This window comes from Triticum aestivum, chromosome 4B (genome assembly GCF_018294505.1).
Source record: "Triticum aestivum cultivar Chinese Spring chromosome 4B, IWGSC CS RefSeq v2.1, whole genome shotgun sequence".
NCBI lineage: Eukaryota > Viridiplantae > Streptophyta > Magnoliopsida > Poales > Poaceae > Triticum > Triticum aestivum.
Genome location: NC_057804.1, coordinates 443,030,232 through 443,051,735, shown reverse-complemented (window position 1 = coordinate 443,051,735; position 21,504 = coordinate 443,030,232). Strand labels below are relative to the sequence as shown.

The window sequence follows — 21,504 nt, the reverse complement described above, 5'->3', positions numbered from 1 at the left end:
GATTGATCTTGGTGATGCGTAGAAAATTTTGAATTATTGCTACGTTCCCCAACAATGGGTAGATATCTTTTTAGCTTTAGGATCCTTAATAACGGGTAACTCATAAAACAACCTCTGCAAGGTAGGATGGGTACGGATAAATCTATTTTCAATTTTTAGGACTAGTGTTGAAATAGCTTCTGGATATGATTTAGTTCTTTTAACTTTTTAAGTATAGGAGTATCATCAAGAGTCAAATTTCCAACACTGTTGAAAAGTTCTTAAATATGTTCCTTTCTCATGACGTTCCCTTGCCCCAAAACAAAAGTTTTAGCATCCAGATTGCCAGATCGTCCAATTTTAGGAATTACGCCATCATCTGTTTCTGCCATACCAAAGTCACTCATGGTTTCAAGCAAATAAAAGTTCTGACTAGAAAACATCGAACAAAAAAGAGGACGAATAAAATGAGGAATTTTTGTGAAGTGGGGGAGATGAAAATGAGAGGCAAATGACAAATAATCTAAATTGCAAGGAGATGATATTTGTGATTAGGAACCTGATAGATGTTGGTGATGCCTCCCGGCAATGGCGCCAGAAATCCTTTCTTGATGGCTCGTGTCTGCGTCAGTTTTTCCTCGAAGAGGAAGGGATGATGCAACACAATGGTGGGTATTTCCCTCAGTTATGAAACCAAGGTTATCGAACCAGTAGGAGAACTAAGCAACACTATGTAAATGGTACCTGCATACAAAGAACAAATACTTGCAACCCAACGCGTAAGAGGGGCTGTCAATCCCTCTCGGGTAAAAGATTGGTAAAGATATAATTTGGTAGTTGCAAATAAAACAACGGCAAATAAAATTCAGCGAGGTATTTTTGGTTTTTTGGTAATATAGATCTGAAAATAAAAGATGCAAATAAATAAAAAGGCAAATAACAATATAGATCTGAAAATATATGATGAGAAAATAGACCCGGAGGGCGTAGATTTCACTAGTGGCTTCTCTCGAGAAAATAGCATACGGTGGGTAAACAAATTACTGTTGGGCAATTAATAGAACCTCAAATAATTATGACAATATCCAAGCAATTATCATTATATAGGCATCATGTCCAAGATTAGTAGACCAACTCTTGCCTGCATCTACTACTATTACTCCACACATCGACCGCTATCCAGCATGCATCTAGTGTATTAAGTTCATGGAGAAACGAAGTAATGCAATAAGAATAATGACATGATGTAGATGAGATCTATTGATGTAGGAATAGCCCCCATCTTGTTATCCTTAATAGCAACAATACATATGTGTCTTGCTGCCCCTTCTATCACTGGGAAAGAACACCGTACGATCAAATCCATCACAAAGCACCTCTTCCCATGGCAAGAAAAATCGATCTAGTCGGCCTAACTAAACCAAAGATTCGAAGAAGAAATACGAGGCTAAAAGTAATCATGCATATAAGAGATCAAAGAAACTCAAATAACTTTCATGGATAAATAGATCTGATCATAGACTCAAAGTTCATCGGATCCCAACAAACGCACCGCAAAAAGAGTTACATCAAATAGATCTCCAAGAGACCATTGTATTGAGAATCAAGAGAGAGAGAGAGAGAGAGAGAGAGGAAGCCATCTAGCTACCGCGTACGGACCCGTAGGTATACAATGAACTACTCACGCATCATCGGAGAGCCATAAATGAGGGTGATGAACCCCTCCGTGATGGTGTCTAGATTGGATCTCGTGGTTTTGGAACTTGTCGTGACTGGAATTGTGTTTTGTCGACTCCCCCTAGGGTTTCTGGAATATCTGGGTATTAATAGGGCGAAGAGGTGGTGCGGGAGGCCACCGAGGTGGGAACAACTCACCAGGGCGTGCCTGGGCCCCCAGGCGCGCCCTGGTGGGTTGTACCCCCCTCCGATACTTCTTTAGCCCAACATGTGTCTTTTGGTCCAGAAAAATTCTCCAAAAAGTTTTGATGCGTTTGGGCTCTGTTTGATACTGATATTCTGCAAAGTAAAAAATAAGCAAAAAACAACAACTAGCACTGGGCACTATGTCAATAGGGTAGTCCCAAAAAATGGTATAAGTTGCTATAAAATGGTTGTAAAACATCCAAGAATCATAATATAACAGCATGGAACAATTAAAAATTATAGATACGTTGGAGACGTATCATGCACTCCCCCCGTTTATCTCCGGTTTGCGGGAGAAATCGCTTTTGAACCGTGCCACAAACCGATACAGAACCACGTTGGATGGCTTCAGCGGTCCGGAGGGATGCGGGAGGTTTGATGGTCGGTGTTGGAGATGCCCTTATGCAGCCAAAATGAGTTGTCGATGCATCGCTGTTGCCGCTTGAGGGAGTCCTGGACTAGGGGGTGTCCGGATAGCCGAACTATCATCATCGGCCGGACTCCAAGACTATGAAGATACAAGATTGAAGACTTCGTCCCGTGTCCGGATGGGACTTTCCTTGGCGTGGAAGGCAAGCTTGGCGATACGGATATGTAGATCTCCTACCATTGTAACCGACTCTGTGTAACCCTAGCCCTCTCCGGTGTCTATATAAACCGGATGGCTTTAGTCCGTAGGACGAACAACAATCATACCATAGGCTAGCTTCTAGGGTTTAGCCTCCTTGATCTCGTGGTAGATCTACTCTTGTAACACACATCATCAATATTAATCAAGCAGGACGTAGGGTTTTACCTCCATCAAGAGGGCCCGAACCTGGGTAAAACATCGTGTCCCTTGTCTCCTGTTACCATCCGCCTAGACGCACAGTTCGGGACCCCCTACCCGAGATCCGCCGGTTTTGACACCGACATTGGTGCTTTCATTGAGAGTTCCTCTGTGTCGTCACCGATAGGCTCGATGGCTTCTTCGATCATCAACAACGACGCAGTCCAGGGTGAGACCTTCCTCCCCGGACAGATCTTCGTATTCGGCGGCTTTGCACTGCGGGCCAATTCGCTTGGCCATCTGGAGCAGATCGAAAGCTACGCCCCTGGCCGTCAGGTCAGATTTGGAAGTTTGAACTTCACGGCTGACATCCGCGGGGACTTGATCTTCGATGGATTCGAGCCACAGCCAAGCGCGCCGCACTGTCACGACGGGCATGATTTAGCTCTGCAGCCGGACAGTACCCTGGAGGCCGCACTCGAGCCCGCTCCGATCTTCAATTCGGAGCCGGCTGCGCAGATCGAGGACGGATGGCTAGACACCGCCTCGGGGGCTGCAACCTCTACGGCGATAGAGCCGAACACTGACCTTGTCCCTCATGAAGCTCGTGACTCCGAGGTGCCGGACTCCTTGCCGGACTCCGAACCTCCCGCGCCCCCTCCAATCGAATCCGATTGGGCGCCGGTCATGGAGTTCACCGCTGCGGACATCTTTCAACACTCACCTTTCGGCGACATCTTGAGTTCGCTAAAGTATCTCTCGTTATCAGGAGAGCCCTGGCCGGACTGCGGTCAGGACGGTTGGGATGCGGACGACGAAGAAATTCAAAGCCCACCCACCACCCACTTAGTAGCCACTGTCGACGATCTAACCGACATGCTAGACTACGACTCCGAAGACATCGACGGTATGGACGACGATGCCGGAGACGACCAAGAACCAGCGCCTACCGGGCACTGGAAAGCCACCTCATCATATGACATATACATGGTGGATATCCCAAAGGATGGGAATGGCGAAGGAACAGCGGAGGATGACCCCTCCAAGAAACAGCCCAAGCGCCGGCGTCAGCGGCGCCGCTCTAAATCCCGCCACAGCAAGAATGAAGATTCCGGCACCGGAGATAATAACACCCCAGACAGTGCCGAAGACAACCCACTCCAGCAAGATTCAGCACAGGAGGACGGAGACGCCAGCCCTCATGAGAGAGCGGCAGAAGAAGAGGTAGAGGATTATATGCCTCCCTCCGGAGACGAGGCAAGCCTCGACGACGACGAATTCGTCGTGCCTGAGGATCCCGTCGAACAAGAGCGTTTTAAACGCAGGCTTATGGCCACGGCGAACAGCCTCAAGAAAAAGCAGCAACAGCTTAGAGCTGATCAAGATCTGCTAGCCGACAGATGGACTGAAGTCCTCGCGGCCGAAGAGCATGAGCTCGAACGCCCCTCCAAAAGCTACCCTAAACGCAAGCTGCTCCCCCGATTAGAGGAGGAGGCGTATGAACCTGCATCACCAGCAGACAATACGGCTGACCGACCACCCCGTGGTCGCGACAGAGAGGCCTCTAGGCCCTTCACTAGAACCGTACCCCGGCATCGCTCGAAAAGCACAAGGCCACAGGGGAACGCTCCGGACTTGCGAGATATATTGGAGGATAAGGCAAGACAATCAAGATCGATCTATGGATCGCGTGGGCGCCCCATGATACGCGACGACAACCGTCGCGCCGGACACAGTAAGTCCGGCCGGGCCGAACAAAATAGACAAAGCTCTTTTGAGCTCCGTCGTGATATCGCCCAGTACAGAGGCGCCGCACACCCACTATGCTTCACAGATGAAGTAATGGATCATCAAATCCCCGAAGGGTTTAAACCCGTGAATATTGAATCTTACGATGGCACAACAGACCCCGCGGTTTGGATCGAAGACTATCTCCTCCACATCCACATGGCCCGCGGTGACGATCTTCACGCCATTAAATATCTCCCACTCAAACTTAAAGGTCCAGCCCGGCATTGGCTTAACAGCTTGCCAGCAGAGTCAATCGGGAGTTGGGAAGACCTGGAAGCCGCATTCCTCGATAACTTCCAAGGCACGTATGTGCGACCACCAGACGCTGACGACCTAAGCCATATAATTCAGCAGCCAGACGAATCGGCCAGACAATTCTGGACACGGTTCTTAACCAAGAAAAACCAAATCGTCGACTGTCCGGATGCGGAGGCCCTCGCGGCCTTCAAACATAACATCCGCGACGAGTGGCTTGCCCGGCACCTGGGACAGGAAAAGCCGAAATCCATGGCAGCCCTCACATCACTCATGACCCGCTTCTACGCGAGTGAGGACAGCTGGCTAGCACGCAGCAACAACCTCAGCAAAAATTCTGGCAGTCCGGATATCAAGGACCGTAATGGCAGGTCGCGTCGCAACAAAAACAAACGCCGCATTAACGGCGACAATAGTGAGGATACGGCAGTCAATGCCGGATTCAGAGGCTCTAAACCCGGTCAGCGGAAAAAGCCATTCAAAAGAACTACTCCGGGTCCGTCCAATTTGGACCGAATACTCGACCGCTCGTGCCAGATACACGGCACCCCCGAAAAGCCAGCCAACCACACCAACAGGGACTGTTGGGTATTCAAGCAGGCAGGCAAGTTAATTGCCGAAAATAATGACAAGGGGCTGCATAGCGATGACGAGGAAGAGACCCGACCGCCGAACAATAGAGGACAGAAGGGTTTCCCCCCACAGGTGCGGACGGTGAACATGATATACGCAACACACATACCCAAAAGGGAGCGGAAGCGTGCACTCAGGGATGTATACGCGATGGAGCCAGTTGCCCTGAAGTTCAATCCATGGTCCTCCTGCCCGATCACTTTTGACCGAAGGGACCACCCCACCAGCATCCGCCACGGCGGATTCGCCGCATTGGTTTTAGACCCAATCGTCGATGGATTTCACCTCACCAGAGTCCTGATGGACGGCGGCAGCAGCCTGAACCTGCTTTATCAGGATACAGTGCGCAAAATGGGCATAGACCCCTCAAGGATTAAACCTACCAAGACGACCTTTAAAGGCGTCATACCAGGTGTAGAAGCCAATTGTACAGGCTCAGTTACACTGGAAGTGGTCTTCGGATCCCCGGATAACTTCCGAAGCGAGGAGTTAATCTTCGACATAGTTCCGTTCCGCAGCGGCTATCATGCCCTGCTCGGACGTACCGCGTTTGCAAAGTTCAACGCGGTGCCGCACTACGCATACCTCAAGCTCAAGATGCCAGGCCCTCGAGGAGTCATCACGGTCAACGGAAACACTGAACGCTCTCTCCGAACGGAGGAACATACAGCGGCTCTCGCGGCAGAAGTACAATGCAGCCTCTTAAGGCAATTCTCGAGTCCGGCCGTTAAGCGGCCGGACACGGCTAAACGCGCCCGGAGTAACCTACAACAAGACCACCTGGCACGTTCCGAGCACGCGTAGTAGTGCGGCCCCAACCCCAGCCCCTGCAAAACGTCAAGACAGGTCCTTCGCGTACACCATTACGCTCTGAAGATACCATGGGCATGGGGAGAGGGGCACGACCACGATAGGCCCAGAATGCGGATCAACCACACCAGGGGCTCTCAAGTGTGTCGTTCTTTTTTTCTTTTTTCTTTTTATTTTTACCCACAGGACTCCGTTCGTCCGAGGCCCTGTCCGGCAGCACACCTGCCGAACTCACGATGCAACGGCCAGGGGAGGAGAAAGGCTACAACGAATATCCAGATGGTCTCCATTACGAGCATTAAATCTGTTTTATGCACCATTCCGCAGCCTACCCCTGGAGGGGGACATGTTTAATAGTCCCATCCCTTGCTTATCGCACCATTTGTATCGTTCTGCATTTACAGCAGTTTTTCTTGAATAAGTAATGCAGCACCTTTTTGCTTCCAATTGCATTTCTTTCTTATACATATGTTCATTTATGACATGTTGCATCCGTACATTTTGGTACGGCTAAATACACCAGGGGCTTATGTTTCCCGCATCATGGTGTGATAAGTCCGAACACTTTCACAAGTGCGGCACCCCGAACTTATAGCATTATATGCATCGGCTCCGAATCATGTCTTGGGTCAATAGTTGGGTTTGCCCGGCTCCCATGTTTTGGTACCTTACGTTCCGTTGTATCGGCTAAGGTAGCACTGGGAGAACCACTGCGATTGCGCCCCAGTTGAGCTGGGCGAGCGCCTCAGTGGAGAAAGCTAAAACTGACCGTCATGATGAGGCGAGAGCCGGTCGCTGTTCGAGAGGTTTTTTGCGAGTCCCTAAAGACTTATGCCGCTTAGAGCGAGGAGCCAGCTTTGTCCGGCCCAGGCGTGGATAGCGCCCCAAATTCGGCCTTCCGAAGACTAGGGGCTTCGCCGAAATTTAAAATTATAGAATTCTATGGCTAAGTGAGAGTGTTCAAGCATTATAAGTCCGGTTGCCTTGTTCGTTGTGTTGAGCGCCTCCCTAGATGGACCCAAAAATGGGAACAAGAGTGCTCAAGTTTATCCCGAACACCCCAGCACTCGTGGCATGGGGGCTGAAGCCGACGACTTGCCATCTCTCAGATTTGATAAACAGCCGCACAGAAGGTAATATTTTAAATTAACAAGCGTTGCTTAGCGCATATGAACTAAGTTTTCAGCGCACAGGATAACAAAATGCGAGTCTACTCAAATATTACATCTTTGGAGCACTCACCCGCAATAATGCGGGCACCCTTCAGGACACTCTTATAATACATCTCGGGCGTGCGATGCTCCTTGCCCTGCGGTGGCGGGTCCGTCACAAGCTTCTGGGCATCCATCTTGCCCCAGTGCACCTTTGCGCGGGCAAGGGCCCGACGGGCACCTTCAATACAGGCGGAGTGCTTGATGACTTCAACCCACGGGCACGCATCCACCAGCCGCCGCACCAGGCCGAAGTAGCTCCCAGGCATGGCCTCCTTAGGCCACAGCCGAACTATGAGGCCCTTCATGGCCTGTTCGGCCACCTTGTGGAGCTCGACCAGCTGCTTCAGCTGGTCGCTAAGGGGCACCGGATGTCCGGCCTCAGCATACTGAGACCAGAAGACCTTCTCCGTCGAGCTCCCCTCCTCGGCCCGGTAGAACGCGGCAGCATCGGACACGCTGCGAGGAAGATCTGCGAACGCTCCTGGAGAGCTCCGAATTCGGGTAAGTAACAGGTAATTAACACTCACATGCTTACTTTGCATGAAAAATGCCTTACCCGCCGCTATTTTCTTCAACGCCTCGATTTCTTGGAGGGCCTTGTAGGCTTCGGCCTTAGCGGCTTTGGCACTCTCAAGAGCCGATGCAAGCTCAGACTCTCGAGTCTTCGAGTCACGCTCCAGGCTCTCATGTTTTTCCACGAGATCCTGGAGCTCTTGCTGTACCTCCGCCACCCGCGCCTCCTGCTTCTCTCGCTCGGTGCGCTCCGCGGCCGCATTACGTTCGGCCGCGGCCACCGCCTCCTTCAGGGTCGCCACCTCGTTAGTGGCCCCTGCAATACCCACGTTATCCTTGTCATTCTTCTTGCAACCAAAATCCTTTTCTGTAAGGTACAATTTTAATAAGGTGTTACTCACCTTCCTTGTCCTCGAGCTGCTTCTTGGCACGGCCGAGCTCGTTCTCGGACCGCTCGAGGCTTTGCTTCAAAGCATTGACCTCCGCAGTCAATGCGGCAGAGGTCAGCAGCGCAGCCTGCAATCCCATATTGACATATTTTTTATGACTCCTGCGTATATCTTTTTAGATCCTCAGTCCGGCTTTTCTTTCCGAACACCGAACCGAGCATCAGGGGCTACTGTCTATGCGGTACTATTTTACATATATCAAAATTCTTACCTCAAAGCCTGTTAGAAGGCTGCTGCAGGCTTCGGTCAGCCCGCTCTTGGCGAGCTGAACCTTCTGAATCACCGCACTCATAACAGTGCGGTGTTCCTCTTTGATGGAGGCGCCATTGAGCGCCTCCAGCAAGCTATCCGGCGCCTCCGGTTGGACGGAGGCTGCCGGCGTCACGGTCTTGCCCTTCTTACGAAGGGGCCGCCCGCCGGACTCCGGAGCCACTATGGGTTCCGGGGCCGAGTCCGGTGCAAAGTCCGGGAGGTTGTTCTGCGACACCTCCGGGGCCTCCTCCTCCTGGTGGGTCCCTTCCCGGGATCCCACCTCGGCATCGTCCGCATCACGGGGGGTGGAGGCGGTTGGAAGAGAATCCATATCCGACGCACCTAAGGACCCGCTCGACGAAGCGGGAAGATCATCCTTGGGCGGACTGCAGGGTTGTATGCGGCATTAGAAAGACATTACGTGGCGAAAAGAAAAACCATGAAGTTATTCGGGAGTCCGGATACTTACGATCTCGCCAGGGGCTTGGCCCTTGGAGGCCAGTCCTCGTCGTCGTCGCTGGCGTTGGCAGAGCAGTCCGGGGAAAGAGTTTTTCCCTTCTTGGACCCTTCGGCCTCCCTCGTTGGGGAGGCCTTCCTTTTCTTCCCTCCCCCCGCTGGGGAGAGGCTTTCTTCTTCTCCTCCTCGCCTTTGTGAGAGGAGTCAGCCTCGGAGTCATCATCCGATAACACCTGAAAACGGGAACTCTTCCGAGTGCCCGTGGCCTTCTTCTTGGCCTTCTTCTCCGGCACCACGTGGGGTGCCGGAGCCAGCAGCCCCGTTAAGCGGGCGTCCGCTGGGTCCTCTGGCAATGGGGCCGGACAGATAGTCTGCTCGGCCTTCGCCAGCCAGTCCTGTCAAAGGAGAGGGAGTTTAGATCCCGCATAGAGTCAAACTATGGAAAACAAGCGTCCCGTAAAGGACAAAATCACTTACCTCATCAGCCGGACGCTGCGAGCTGAATCCGCGATCTTCGGTAGCGGATGCGGGAGCCTCGGCGCCCTTGAACAGCACCTTCCAGACATCTTCGTACGTAGTGTCGAAGAGCCCGCTCAAAGTCTGGTGCTGCGCCGGATCGAACTCCCACATGTTGAAGCCCCGTCGTTGGCACGGGAGAATCCGGCGGATGAGCATGACCTGGACTACGTTGACAAGCTTGAGCTTCTTGTCCACTAGCTTTTGGATGCAGGCTTGGAGTCCGGTCAGCTCCTCCGAATCACCCCATGTCCGGCCGCTCTCTTTCCAGGAGGTGAGCCGTGTGGGGATGCCAGATCTGAATTCGGGGGCCGCTGCCCATTCAGGGTCACGCGGCTCGGTGATGTAGAACCACCCCGATTGCCACCCCTTAATGGTTTCCACGAAAGTGCCCTCAAGCCAAGTAACGTTGGACATCCTGCCCACCATGGCGCCTCCGCACTCCGCTTGGCTTCCCTTCACAACCTTCGGCTTGACACTGAAGGTCTTGAGCCACAAGCCGAAGTGGGGCTGGATGCAGAGGAAGGCCTCACACACGACGATAAACGCCGAGATGTTGAGGATGAAATTCGGGGCCAGATCATGGAAATCCAGGCCGTAGTAGAACATGAGCCCCCGGACAAAGGGATGGAGTGGGAAGCCCAGTCCGCGGAGGAAATGGGGAAGAAATACTACCCTCTCATGGGGCCTGGGGGTGGGGATGAGCTCTCCCTCGTCGGGGAGCCGATGCGCGATGTTGCTGGACAAATATCCGGCGCTGCGCAGCTTCTGGATGTGCCCCTCCGTGACGGAGGAGGCCATCCACTTGCCTCCCGCTCCGGACATAGTTGGAGGAGGTTGAGGTGAGATGTGCGGACTTGGGCGCTGGAGCTCGAGTTCGCGGAGATGGATAAGCCAAGGAGGAAGAAGGTGCAGGTAAAAGGGTTGGATCTTTATCCCCTTATATGGGCGGACAAAAACATGTGTCCCCACCGGCCTGATAAAACTCGCTTATCTCCCAAGCGCCGCAATCAATGGCGCGGTTGGGTTACCCACGTCCGTATTGATGGGAATCCCAGAATAAGGGGAACACGATCTCTGCTTCGACAAGACGTGCCAAGGAAACCGCTTCGCTAAACACGCTGAGGTGGTACAATAAAAACAATTCAAGTAAAGGCTTGGTAGTGGTGTGACGTCACGCCACCAAATACGTCAGCAGATTGAACTTGTGTAAATATTATTCTCTCTACGGTGGTGCGTGGAATTTATTTTGCAGAGCCGGACACTATCCTGGTGTTCACAATCTTCCATAAATTATTCGGAGGAGGAACCCGCCTTGCAATGCCGAAGACAATATGCGCGCCGGACTCGTCGTCATTGAAGCCTGGTTCAGGGGCTACTGAGGGAGTCCTGGACTAGGGGGTGTCCGGATAGCCGAACTATCATCATCGGCCGGACTCTAAGACTATGAAGATACAAGATTGAAGACTTCGTCCCGTGTCCGGATGGGACTTTCCTTGCATGGAAGGCAAGCTTGGCGATACGGATATGTAGATCTCCTATCATTGTAACCGACTCTGTGTAACTCTAGCCCTCTCCGGTGTCTATATAAACCGGATGGCTTTAGTCTGTATGACGAACAACAATCATACCATAGGCTAGCTTCTAGGGTTTAGCCTCCTTGATCTCGTGGTAGACCTACTCTTGTAACACACATCATCAATATTAATCAAGCAAGACGTAGGGTTTTACCTCCATCAAGAGGGCCCGAACCTGGGTAAAACATCGTGTCCCTTGTCTCCTGTTACCATCCGCCTAGACGCACAGTTCGGGACCCCCTACCCGAGATCCGCCGGTTTTGACACCGACACCGCTCCACTACCAGAGCTGGTTTGACATTGTCCATGACATCCAGAAAGTCTTTGTGCACGTTAACGTTGGCTCGGATTGGGGTCGCTCACCACGCCATCATCCGGCTAGGTGTGCCAAGCCGATGAACCCAGTGTCAGTTCACTGGCGGGCCACGTCAGGGCGGCCCATGGCGGATAGAAGGAAAGCTACCGAAGACTTGACATCTACATCACATTCTCCTTGTACGTAGCCGACTAATTTGTAACCCTGGACCCCCCGGTACCTATATATAAACAAAGGGGTCATACTCATAGATAGACAAACGATGATTTCGTGGTATATCTCATGTACTTTGTACTCCATCCTAAATCAATACAACACAAGTAGAATCGTAGGATTTTATCTCTTAGGAGAGATCAACCTTGTGTAAAAACATGTGTCTCTGTTATCATCGCGTCGCGGCTACTAGCTCGGACCCCCTACCCGAGATCCGTTGGATTTGACTCCGTCACATGTGCCCCTAAGGACCAGCGCCCTGGAGCCGCAGTCGTCGCCGTTGGACCTTTGAATATATATATGAAATAACTGACTGAAGTCTTGTCGTTGCGCAGGCACCTCAAGGAGACAACAGGAAACTACGCCGGAGCTCCGTCGACTATGTTCAGATGGACGGACTTAGGGAAGATCGAAGCCCGAAAGACAAACTCAAAAAAGAAGTGTCGTCATCCGCCTGAGCACCTCACCAGCGAGGACAAAAAACCCTAACCTAAACTATTAGCCGAAGCGGAGACACCGCGATTCCATTCCACGTCACCGGCCGCCGGAATGATAGGTAGAGGGGAGGCCAATCCATGAACTCGTTAGCGAAGTCTGGGAGGAATTGTTTACCCTAGCCACCAAGGGGAAGGAAAAAACACTTAGATAAAAAGTCACATATAACTTACGTGCGTTATACTTTTTAGTATTTTATTCGAAAATGATGATAACCAAGGCCTCTGTATCGAGCGATGAACACAACTATCCTATTTTTATTGATAAAATACACATGCTAGAAATGCACAAATAAGCCCTATACATCAAAAAATTCTCTCGTACCCAAGATAGAGTTGCATATACTATGTCTCAATAGAGGGTCTTTATGTAGTGAGGAAATCGTGCCTCTAGAGTGTAACATTACACCGCTGGAATAGAACTCTCATTTTTCCAAAAAAAAGTCCTATTTTTAGAATTTTTTTTTGATAATACTTACTTCAAAAGTCAGATTTTCGACTACTGACTTTGCTAAGAAATCGCCGGTGTAGCGAGTGAGAAACGGCAACGGTCCACCGGCGACAGAGTTGGAATTGTAAACGGGGCGGAATCAGCGAGGGCATCGTGGTCATCTCGCCTACCCACGTTGCGCTGCTGCCGGTTCGTTTCGCCGCCTGCTCGGCCTTTTCTTCTCACCACCCGCGGCCGTTCCAAATTCTCTCGTCTCCTTGTAGTATTCCTGCTCCCACACGGCGACGTCGCCATCGCCATCGCTGCCGCTCTCCTCACCAGCGCTCCTCTACCACCATCTCTAGGCAGGGGTTAGCGGGCGCCCCCTCCTCGTGCGGCTTCCCAAACCCTAGCATATCCCCCTCCCCGACTCCTCTGCGCGGGAGCTTCCCTCTGACCGCGCAGATCGCCGGCGATGGGGTCCAAGGACCAGGACCTGGCCGCGTCGTCGGGCGGTGGCGGAGGCTTCTTCTCCTCGATCGCCGCGGGCGTGCGCAGCTGGGGCACTGCCGTGCACAAATCGGTCAACGGGTGAGTCTCCGCGCCGGCCTACCTACCCGCTCTCTCCAGATCCGCCTCGAGCTCTCCCGATTTCTTCGGGAACTATGCATATGCTTACCGCTGCCTCTCCGCCATTTGATCCGATGCTTCCACGCGCGATCTCAGCTCCTTGGTGTCGGCCCCGTGAGCTGATTTTGGCGAATTGTGGAATTACGTGCTTCATTTGAGTTCCAAGCTCGAGACTTTAGCGATCGTAGTGTTACATGATCTCGTACTGTCGTTTGTTGTAGCTTAATGATTGCACTGTCCGGTGAGTAGCTTAGTTGCTGTTTTGTAGAAACACTCTAGAGATCACTGGTCTGTGTGTTCAGCATGTAGAAAAAGCAATTCCTACCTAATACTAGTATGATTACTCCTTCCGTTTCTAAATATAAGCCTTTTTAGAGATTTCAATACGGACTACATTCGAAAGGGCTTATATTTAGGAACGGAGGGAGTAGTCAATAATTGGTTGAAGTTGATTCTTTTTCTGGATATATAGTATACTAGCATGTTATGCCTCAAATAGGATATTGTAATTGTCCTGTTTTTGAAGTACAGGCAATTTCTGTATGTGCAATTCAAAGCAGACAGGGTGTGCTATGCAGATTTAAGTTTGGCATACTGCGAAAATGACATGCACATCATTTGGCGTCTCTTCACTTTATTCTTCTCTTTTGCCTTTTGGGGCTTGAATTCTTCTGAAATGTGCTTGCCGTTGGATGCCTATCTGTCTCCCCTGTAAATATATATTCTTTTAGTTGAAGAAATTATGTTCTTTACTTGGCACTTTCAAACAATTAATGAACAGTTTTGTGCTGTCTACAGGTTGGTTGGCTATGAAGGGCTTGAAGTTATCAACCCAGATGGAGGCACAGATGATGCGGAAGCAGAGGCTATGAAGGGGCGATGGAAACAGGAGGTGAGCATCAAGGATTTAACAATAATCTATTCTTTGGGGAAGGCATAACCTCGTGTTGTTTCATACACTCAGCCATTATGAAATCAACTCTCAAAATTAAAATATGAAATCAATCTGTATGCATATCAGATTCTCATAAGAGGAACTGATCATTGAAGCTTGTTTTTCTGGATCTGCATTTCTTTTGCAGGCACTAATGAACTCTTTAATCATACATGTAGTGTTTTGGGGCTTACATTGATGCTATGTGAGTGCATTTCTTAGGTCATCAAAAGTATTTGATAAACTTATCTGAAAGAAAGTATTTGATAAACTTATCCGAAAGAAAGTATTTGATAAACAAAGAGTTGGACATGATCGACAATATTTTACATTCCAATCAACTTTGCATTCAATTCAATAAAATATACTTAATCTGGACCTCAACTTCGTAAATAAGGTACATTTTGTTGGTAAAAATATTATGGAGGTGTTATCTTTGAAGCGCATGCAACTAAGTTCTACCACATGTGAAGCTAAGACTCCTGGAAGCATGCGATTCAAGATAGTATTCTCCCCTTTAATTTGAGGCCAGCACACTTCTGAAGTCTTGTTAGTAAAAAGAATATCTTAACAATGTGCCTAGTGGACTCTTCAGACTTTCAGAGACACTGCATATCTGAATTAGTTTAGCAAATTTGATTCGGATGTGAGATTTTACACGGGAATCGTGTTGGCAAAATACCACCTATCTAGTCATCTGGAGTTCTGGACCCTACCTCAATCTATTTGTCAACCATTCGACTCACATGTTTAGTAAAGTCATGTTTATAATGTATACTTGCGCATGGTTTGCTCATGATTCACAGACCATATATTGATGTTTAGAAAACATTGTATCTGACCAATGACATTTATTAAGAGGTGAACCCATGGCAAAAACTGTAGGTTCAGTGATAATCCTATCCTAATTATACCTAAGAAAGTGATACTCACCACTTCTAATTATCTCAACATGCGTGCTTCCACATCATCAAAATTGTTGTAGCAGTTAGATTTGCTAGCTTGATCCACTAGCATCCGTCCAATGTACGCATGAGAATCCTCTACCATGCAACATGCATGAGTGCATTTTACGTGGGTTTTATATCACATTGCTTCCACATCATCAAAATTCTTGTAGCCGTTAGATTTACTAGCTTGATCCACTAGCACCCGTCCGATGTACGCATGAGAATCTTCTACCATGGCAAAAACTGTAGGTTCAGTGATAATCCTATCCTAATTATACCTAAGAAAGTGATACTCACCACTTCTAATTATCTCAACATGCGTGCTTCCACATCATCAAAATTGTTGTAGCAGTTAGATTTGCTAGCTTGATCCACTAGCATCTGTCCAATGTACGCATGAGAATCCTCTACCATGCAACATGCATGAGTGCATTTTACGTGGGTTTTATATCACATTGCTTCCACATCATCAAAATTCTTGTAGCCGTTAGATTTACTAGCTTGATCCACTAGCACCCGTCCGATGTACGCATGAGAATCTTCTACCATGCAACATGCATCAGTGCATTCTAAGTTGGTTTTAAATGACACTGCATTTAATTGTGACCCACACAACTTTTCATGTTAAGTTTTTTTTTCTTATGCAGAAAATTTCTCACATAATTTAAATCGTAAGTACTGAATTAGTATTCTAGACAATACTTAGAAACTATATATCCAACTCCTCGGCAATGCATGAATAATGGCCGCCATGTTGTGCACTAAAAATTTCACCTTTTTGTGGTGTTCTTCATAGAGGGAGCTATTTCTCTGATAACCGTGCTTGGTTTACTAGCTAAAACGTAAATCGATGAGCCGCTCAGAACCTCTCACGATTTTTAGTTCTACACCATTATTGTGTCTATTGCTTAACTTCTATGCTGTTTTTGGCACTGCAGTTATCAGAACTCCCTAAAAGTTATTACTAGTGAGATTCGCCATTGTTTATTTTTTTCCTGTTGGTTTCTATCAAACTATGACTTTTATGTACCTCGTGTGATGATCTGCGTCATGGATGGCTGATAGGTATTCAGTAATGACTGCCATGTTGTGCAATAAACATTTCACCTTTTTATGGTGTTCTTCCTAGAGGAAACTATTACTCTGAGAACTGTGCTTGGTTTACTAGCTAAAACAAGTAAAGCGACCCTCAAAATTCAGTTGTACTTGTATACCATTATCTCTGCACTTTATGTTGTTTTTGACACTGCAGTCAACTTGCAGGATCGGGACAGTTACTGGAAGATGATGAACAAGTACATAGGGTCAGATGTAACGTCACTTGTTACACTTCCAGTCATCATCTTTGAGCCGATGTCAATGCTTCAGAAAATGGCGGAGGTTTGTACTGCTAAGCTCTGATTTAGAGTTCTCAATGTTTGTTCATCTTAGCTACTGTACCATACAGAAACAGTGACCAGGGCAGAGTGTGAAAATGCAACAATTGATCTGCCAAGCAAGGTCAAAAGCCCCACAGAGAGTGACAAGAGTCCACTGACTGCATAATTGAAACACTGAACAATGTGCCTAGTCTTAGTCTGTATATAATCAGTAGTATGCAGTTGTTTGATTCTGTGCCTAGTCTTAGTCTGTATATAATCAGTAGTACTTTACCCCTTCAGTAAACTATTTTCTGTCAAGGTTCATCAAAGTTAGCTACTCCGTATGATATACATTTCTGCTGATTGTTGGTCGTAAAATTTACATATAGCATTTCTATTTTGGTGTTTGACTGTGCAAGTCTGGTCACTGTAGTGTCGTAGGTTAAATACTGAAAATCAGCAGCTAGATCGTCTTGTGAGATTCTATTGATAGTCGTTCTGGAGATATGTGGCAGTCGTTCTTTGATTTCTCTCCCATGTCTTCCTGTTCTTGCCTAAGCATCACATGGAGTCTGCGGGCAATAAATTATCAGTATCTTTACAACGAATATTTACTAATATTTCAGCTGTTTATACTGAATGCAGTTGATGGAATATTGTGACCTGTTAGACAAAGCAGATGAATGTGAGGATCCGCACATGCGGATGGTATATGCTTGTGAGTTTGCCCTTCCCTCACCTGCAACTCTACTCTAATGCAATATTCTGGCTGACTGAGCTTTGAACCCTACTTTACAGCTACATGGGCTTTGTCAGCCTACCTAGCCTACCACCGTACGTGGAAGCCTTTCAATCCCATCCTTGGAGAGACGTATGAGATGGTTAACCATCAGGGTATTACATTTATTGCTGAGCAGGTTAGTGATGGATGTGAAATATTGCAATTTCAAAAACAAGCTGAATTAACTAGGAAGTATTTTATCTGCAATTACTACCTTTTCTCACTCTTAATTACCTTTTGTTAATCAGACATGTTAATTCTGCATTTTGTTTACTGTATTTACTTCTCTTAGTCTATTTTTTCATTAATTTTATTTTCATAGGTAAGCCATCATCCTCCGATGGGTGTAGCTCACTGTGAGAACGATCATTTTACTTACGACATCACATCGAAGTTGAAGACAAAGTTCTTGGGAAACTCAGTGGAAGTGTATCCAGTTGGAAGGTAATTGATTGAGATACAATTGTTTGTATGGATATATTTGTGTCTGAAAGCTTCTATAAAAGCTTATGGTCAAAATGTCAGATTGATTTCAAGGTTCTATAGAAACCATTTATGTATATCTAACTTCTGAACGTGTTTCTTCATCACAGGACTAGAGTGACACTTAAAAAGTCCGGTGTCGTGTTGGAATTGGTACCACCACTGACCAAGGTCAACAACTTGATATTTGGGCGCACATGGGTAGACTCTTTTGGAGAGATGGTCCTGACAAATTTGACAACTGGAGACAAAGCCGTGCTGTATTTCCAGCCATGCGGCTGGTTTGGGTATGTTAGTATTGACCGTCCTTGTTCAGTTTAGTATTTTGTAGTAGTTCTTCTGGTCTTTATCTCCCATTACAATGCGGCCTCGTAGTCGTATATGTGGCTTGTTTTCATTCATAGAGCTCAATAGTTAATTCTAGTTCATAATGTGGCTAGGCCCATCTCATCTTACTGTTTATGTCAGGGCTGGGCGGTTCGAGGTGGATGGGTATGTATATACTGCAGCTGAAGAACCGAAAATAATGATGACAGGAAAATGGAACAAGTCCATGAGTTACCAGCCTTGTGATCAAGAAGGTGATCCTCTTCCAGGGACCGAGCTAAAAGAGGTAAGGCTTTCTTTCAGTATTCATCAATACAGAGAGTGTATGTTATATTAGGCATGCTGTCTTACTAGTGGATATTTGCTGCTGCTGAAATTGTACTTGTCCCAGGTCTGGAAAGCCGCTCCTGCTCCACCGAATGACAAGTACCAGTATACATACTTTGCGCACAAAATAAATAGCTTTGATACAGCACCTAAGAAGCTCTTGCCTTCAGACTCCCGATTAAGGCCCGACAGATATGCCCTTGAGAAGGGTGACATGTCTAAATCTGGGGCACACAAGAGCAGGTAACTACTGACTTTTCTATACTTCCCATAGCTAGTTGTTGCGGCTTGACACTCAACTTTACAAATTATATTGACATTTGAGGAATTTGGCTTGCCTTTGATCAGTATTTATCTGATGTTTGTGTTCATGCTTTCAGGCTTGAAGAACAACAAAGAGCTGAGAAGAAAATCCGGGACACCAAGGGGGAGCAGTTTACACCAAAATGGTTCAAAATGACCGAAGACATCTCCCCTACCCCGTGGGGCGATCTGGAGGTGTATGAGTACAATGGCAGATACGCCGAGCACCGGGCTGCGATAGACAGCTCTAGTGCCGTTGCCGAGGAGACGGACGTCAGCTCCATCGAGTTCAACCCGTGGCAGTATGGCGACTCGCCTTCCCAATGATTTGAAAGGGTCTGAAGCCACCCATATATTTATTTTCTCATCTAAAACGCTTTCAGGCCTTGTGCTGATCCATACCGGTGGTTTTCGTGCCTTGTAGTATTATATGACTTTCCACTTTTTTCTCTTCATGCTGTGATACAGTTCAGGATGTGATTGTGTATTTGATGTAGTCCATATTCTGTTGTCGTAAGTCTAGTAGAAGCTGGTGAAATTTATTTAAAGATCAATTTCAGTGGGAAATTAGGAAGATTATTATCGCGTCGCAACTGGGGACTATTTGGTCCCTGCATTGTATTGAACACTTCAGTCCAAAAATCCACACACGGCCCCTTGCAATTTTTCATCAAATATAAGTGACCGAAGCAGCAGCCATTGGCCCGCGGTATCTTCGGAAGCGTGTGCGTACTTGATCTGAGAGGTAGGCAGAGGTGTGGACTGTAACTTGCTCTCTCTCAAAAAAGTTGTTGATTGGATCATGACAAGCAGTTGTGGGTTACTGTGTTGGATGGGCGGCACTAATGGCGGTCGCACGGTGATGAATGCGATGTTTCCGTGGCCCTGCTGCTTGCCTTGGCGTCTTGTAGATAACCGATGCGTTTGGTCATGATCGGCTTAGTGGTACAGCTGGGGCTGTTCTCAGAGATGATAAAGGAAGATTTATTGCCGGCGGAAACTGAAAGTTTGACTGGTGTGCAGATGTTCTGACAGCGGAAGTTTTGGCCCTAAGGTTTGGATTATTGCTTGCATAGAGGGCGGGATGCAATCGCCTAGATGTCAACTCAGACAATATTGAAGTCATCAACACAATGAAGAATGGAGGACGATCAGCGGGAGCGGCGGCGGCGGTTTTTGATGATTGCTATTTTTTGGCTTGTGATTTTTCTCTTACTAGGTTTGAGCATTGTAATAGAGAGGCAAATAGGGTGGCTCATGAACTAGCTAGATTAGCGAAAATTTCCGTAACAAATGAATATTTTGAGGAACCCATGGATGAAATTGTACCTCTTCTTATGGACGATGTAACTGTTATTTGCAATTAATAAAGCTAATGATTTATTTAAAAAAAAGAAAAACTGATGCGTTTGGTCCAGTTCTGTTCAGCCAAGCCCCGGCCCGGGCAGTCTTTAGTGCGTGCTTTACCATAATGGAAAAGCTCAAGGCCGCCATGTAGATGAACATACTGAATGGATTTGTGCTCCTGCTCCGCTAGAACCACCTCCTAAATGCAGTTACATCAGGATCTGTTTGGTTTCCACGCGTACTTCCTACTCTAAGGCGAGAAACTAGTTGCAGATTCAGAACCAAGAAGCAGCTTGCATGATCATTTTGGATGTTGATAGTGGGAGTTGGAGAGGGAGGTGAGGCTGAAAGTTGGGTAGTTCTCATTGGTGTGGACAGATTGAAATTCCGTTTCACGGGGCTGAAAGCCTCTTGTGAAAATAAAGAACGAAAGAAAGAAAGAAAGAGAGAGAGAGAGAGAGAGAGAGAGAGAGAGAGAGGAAACAGGAAGATAAAGGTCACGTGACGAGTACGTAGCGAGCGAATGGGGAGCGGCCGCCACTTGTCGCGTTCCGCATGCGATGGGATCAAGCTCCAGTGGCGCCCCGCGGTGCACCTGTCCAGTTGAGATCACTTCCGCGCCTCTGCTATCTGGACTGTGCGGCACGCACGCGCGCATGCATGCACGGACAAGCGACGCCGGACGGGCACCCATGAAAATCACACAACCGCCGCCATTTACAGGCTTTTTCAGGGATGATTAATGGGGCCTATGCCGGGCTCTCCATCCGGTTCCGATCCCATCCCATCCAATCCGATCCGATCCAACAAGCGCGGAGCCGGAGCCGGAGCAGGATGTCCCTCTCTGCTGTAGCTGCACGGCCACCATCCGTCTGTCCATCTCCCAACCCAAACCCAAACCACTTCAGTCCCCCCAACCTGTGGATGTGGATCCCCTTCTGGTAGGGGTCTGTGACGCCTCACTCTTTCCCCTCTGATCGATACGCTCCACATTTTTCTTTCTCTCGCAGACTAAACAAATCGCCGTCACATGAATGAATCACCACGGACATAAATAAAAAGGGAAACGAAAGGAAGGCCGGAGGCAGTACGAACAGAGCGTGGAAACACCGTGTTCGTTACAATAAACACACAAGCAGGCATGCATGCATGTTTGGTACTAGCACGCAGTTACAAGCTGTTGGGTTGGCCCAAGCCCCTGAACTGGAAATGCACACGCGACAGCGCCGCACACGAGCGAGCGAGCGATCGATCAAGCGCAACCAACACATGATCCGAGGCGAATAACTCTGGCTGGGTCAGCCCTCTCCAATCATGATACGTACCGATATACTCCCTCCGTCCGCGAATAAGTGTACTTCTAGCTTTTGTCTTAAGTCAAAGTTTTAAAACTTTGACCAATTTTATGGAAAAAATAGCAGCATTTATGACACTAAATTAGTATCACTAGATCTGTTTTAAAATGTATTTT

At 48.0% G+C, this 21,504-nt stretch overlaps 1 protein-coding gene across 1 annotated transcript; it reads left to right on the top strand.

Annotated features, from left to right (window-relative positions):
• The first annotated feature begins 12,814 nt into the window (after positions 1-12,814).
• Positions 12,815-19,265, top strand: LOC123092604 (oxysterol-binding protein-related protein 3A). Its single transcript, XM_044514405.1, has 10 exons — positions 12,815-13,181; positions 14,019-14,112; positions 16,368-16,484; positions 17,111-17,183; positions 17,264-17,382; positions 17,569-17,690; positions 17,840-18,016; positions 18,198-18,342; positions 18,448-18,626; positions 18,764-19,265. Exons 1-10 carry the CDS (start codon positions 13,066-13,068, stop codon positions 19,011-19,013), a joined length of 1,392 nt encoding a protein of 463 aa, XP_044370340.1. The 5' UTR covers positions 12,815-13,065; the 3' UTR covers positions 19,014-19,265.
• The last annotated feature ends 2,239 nt before the right edge of the window (positions 19,266-21,504 follow it).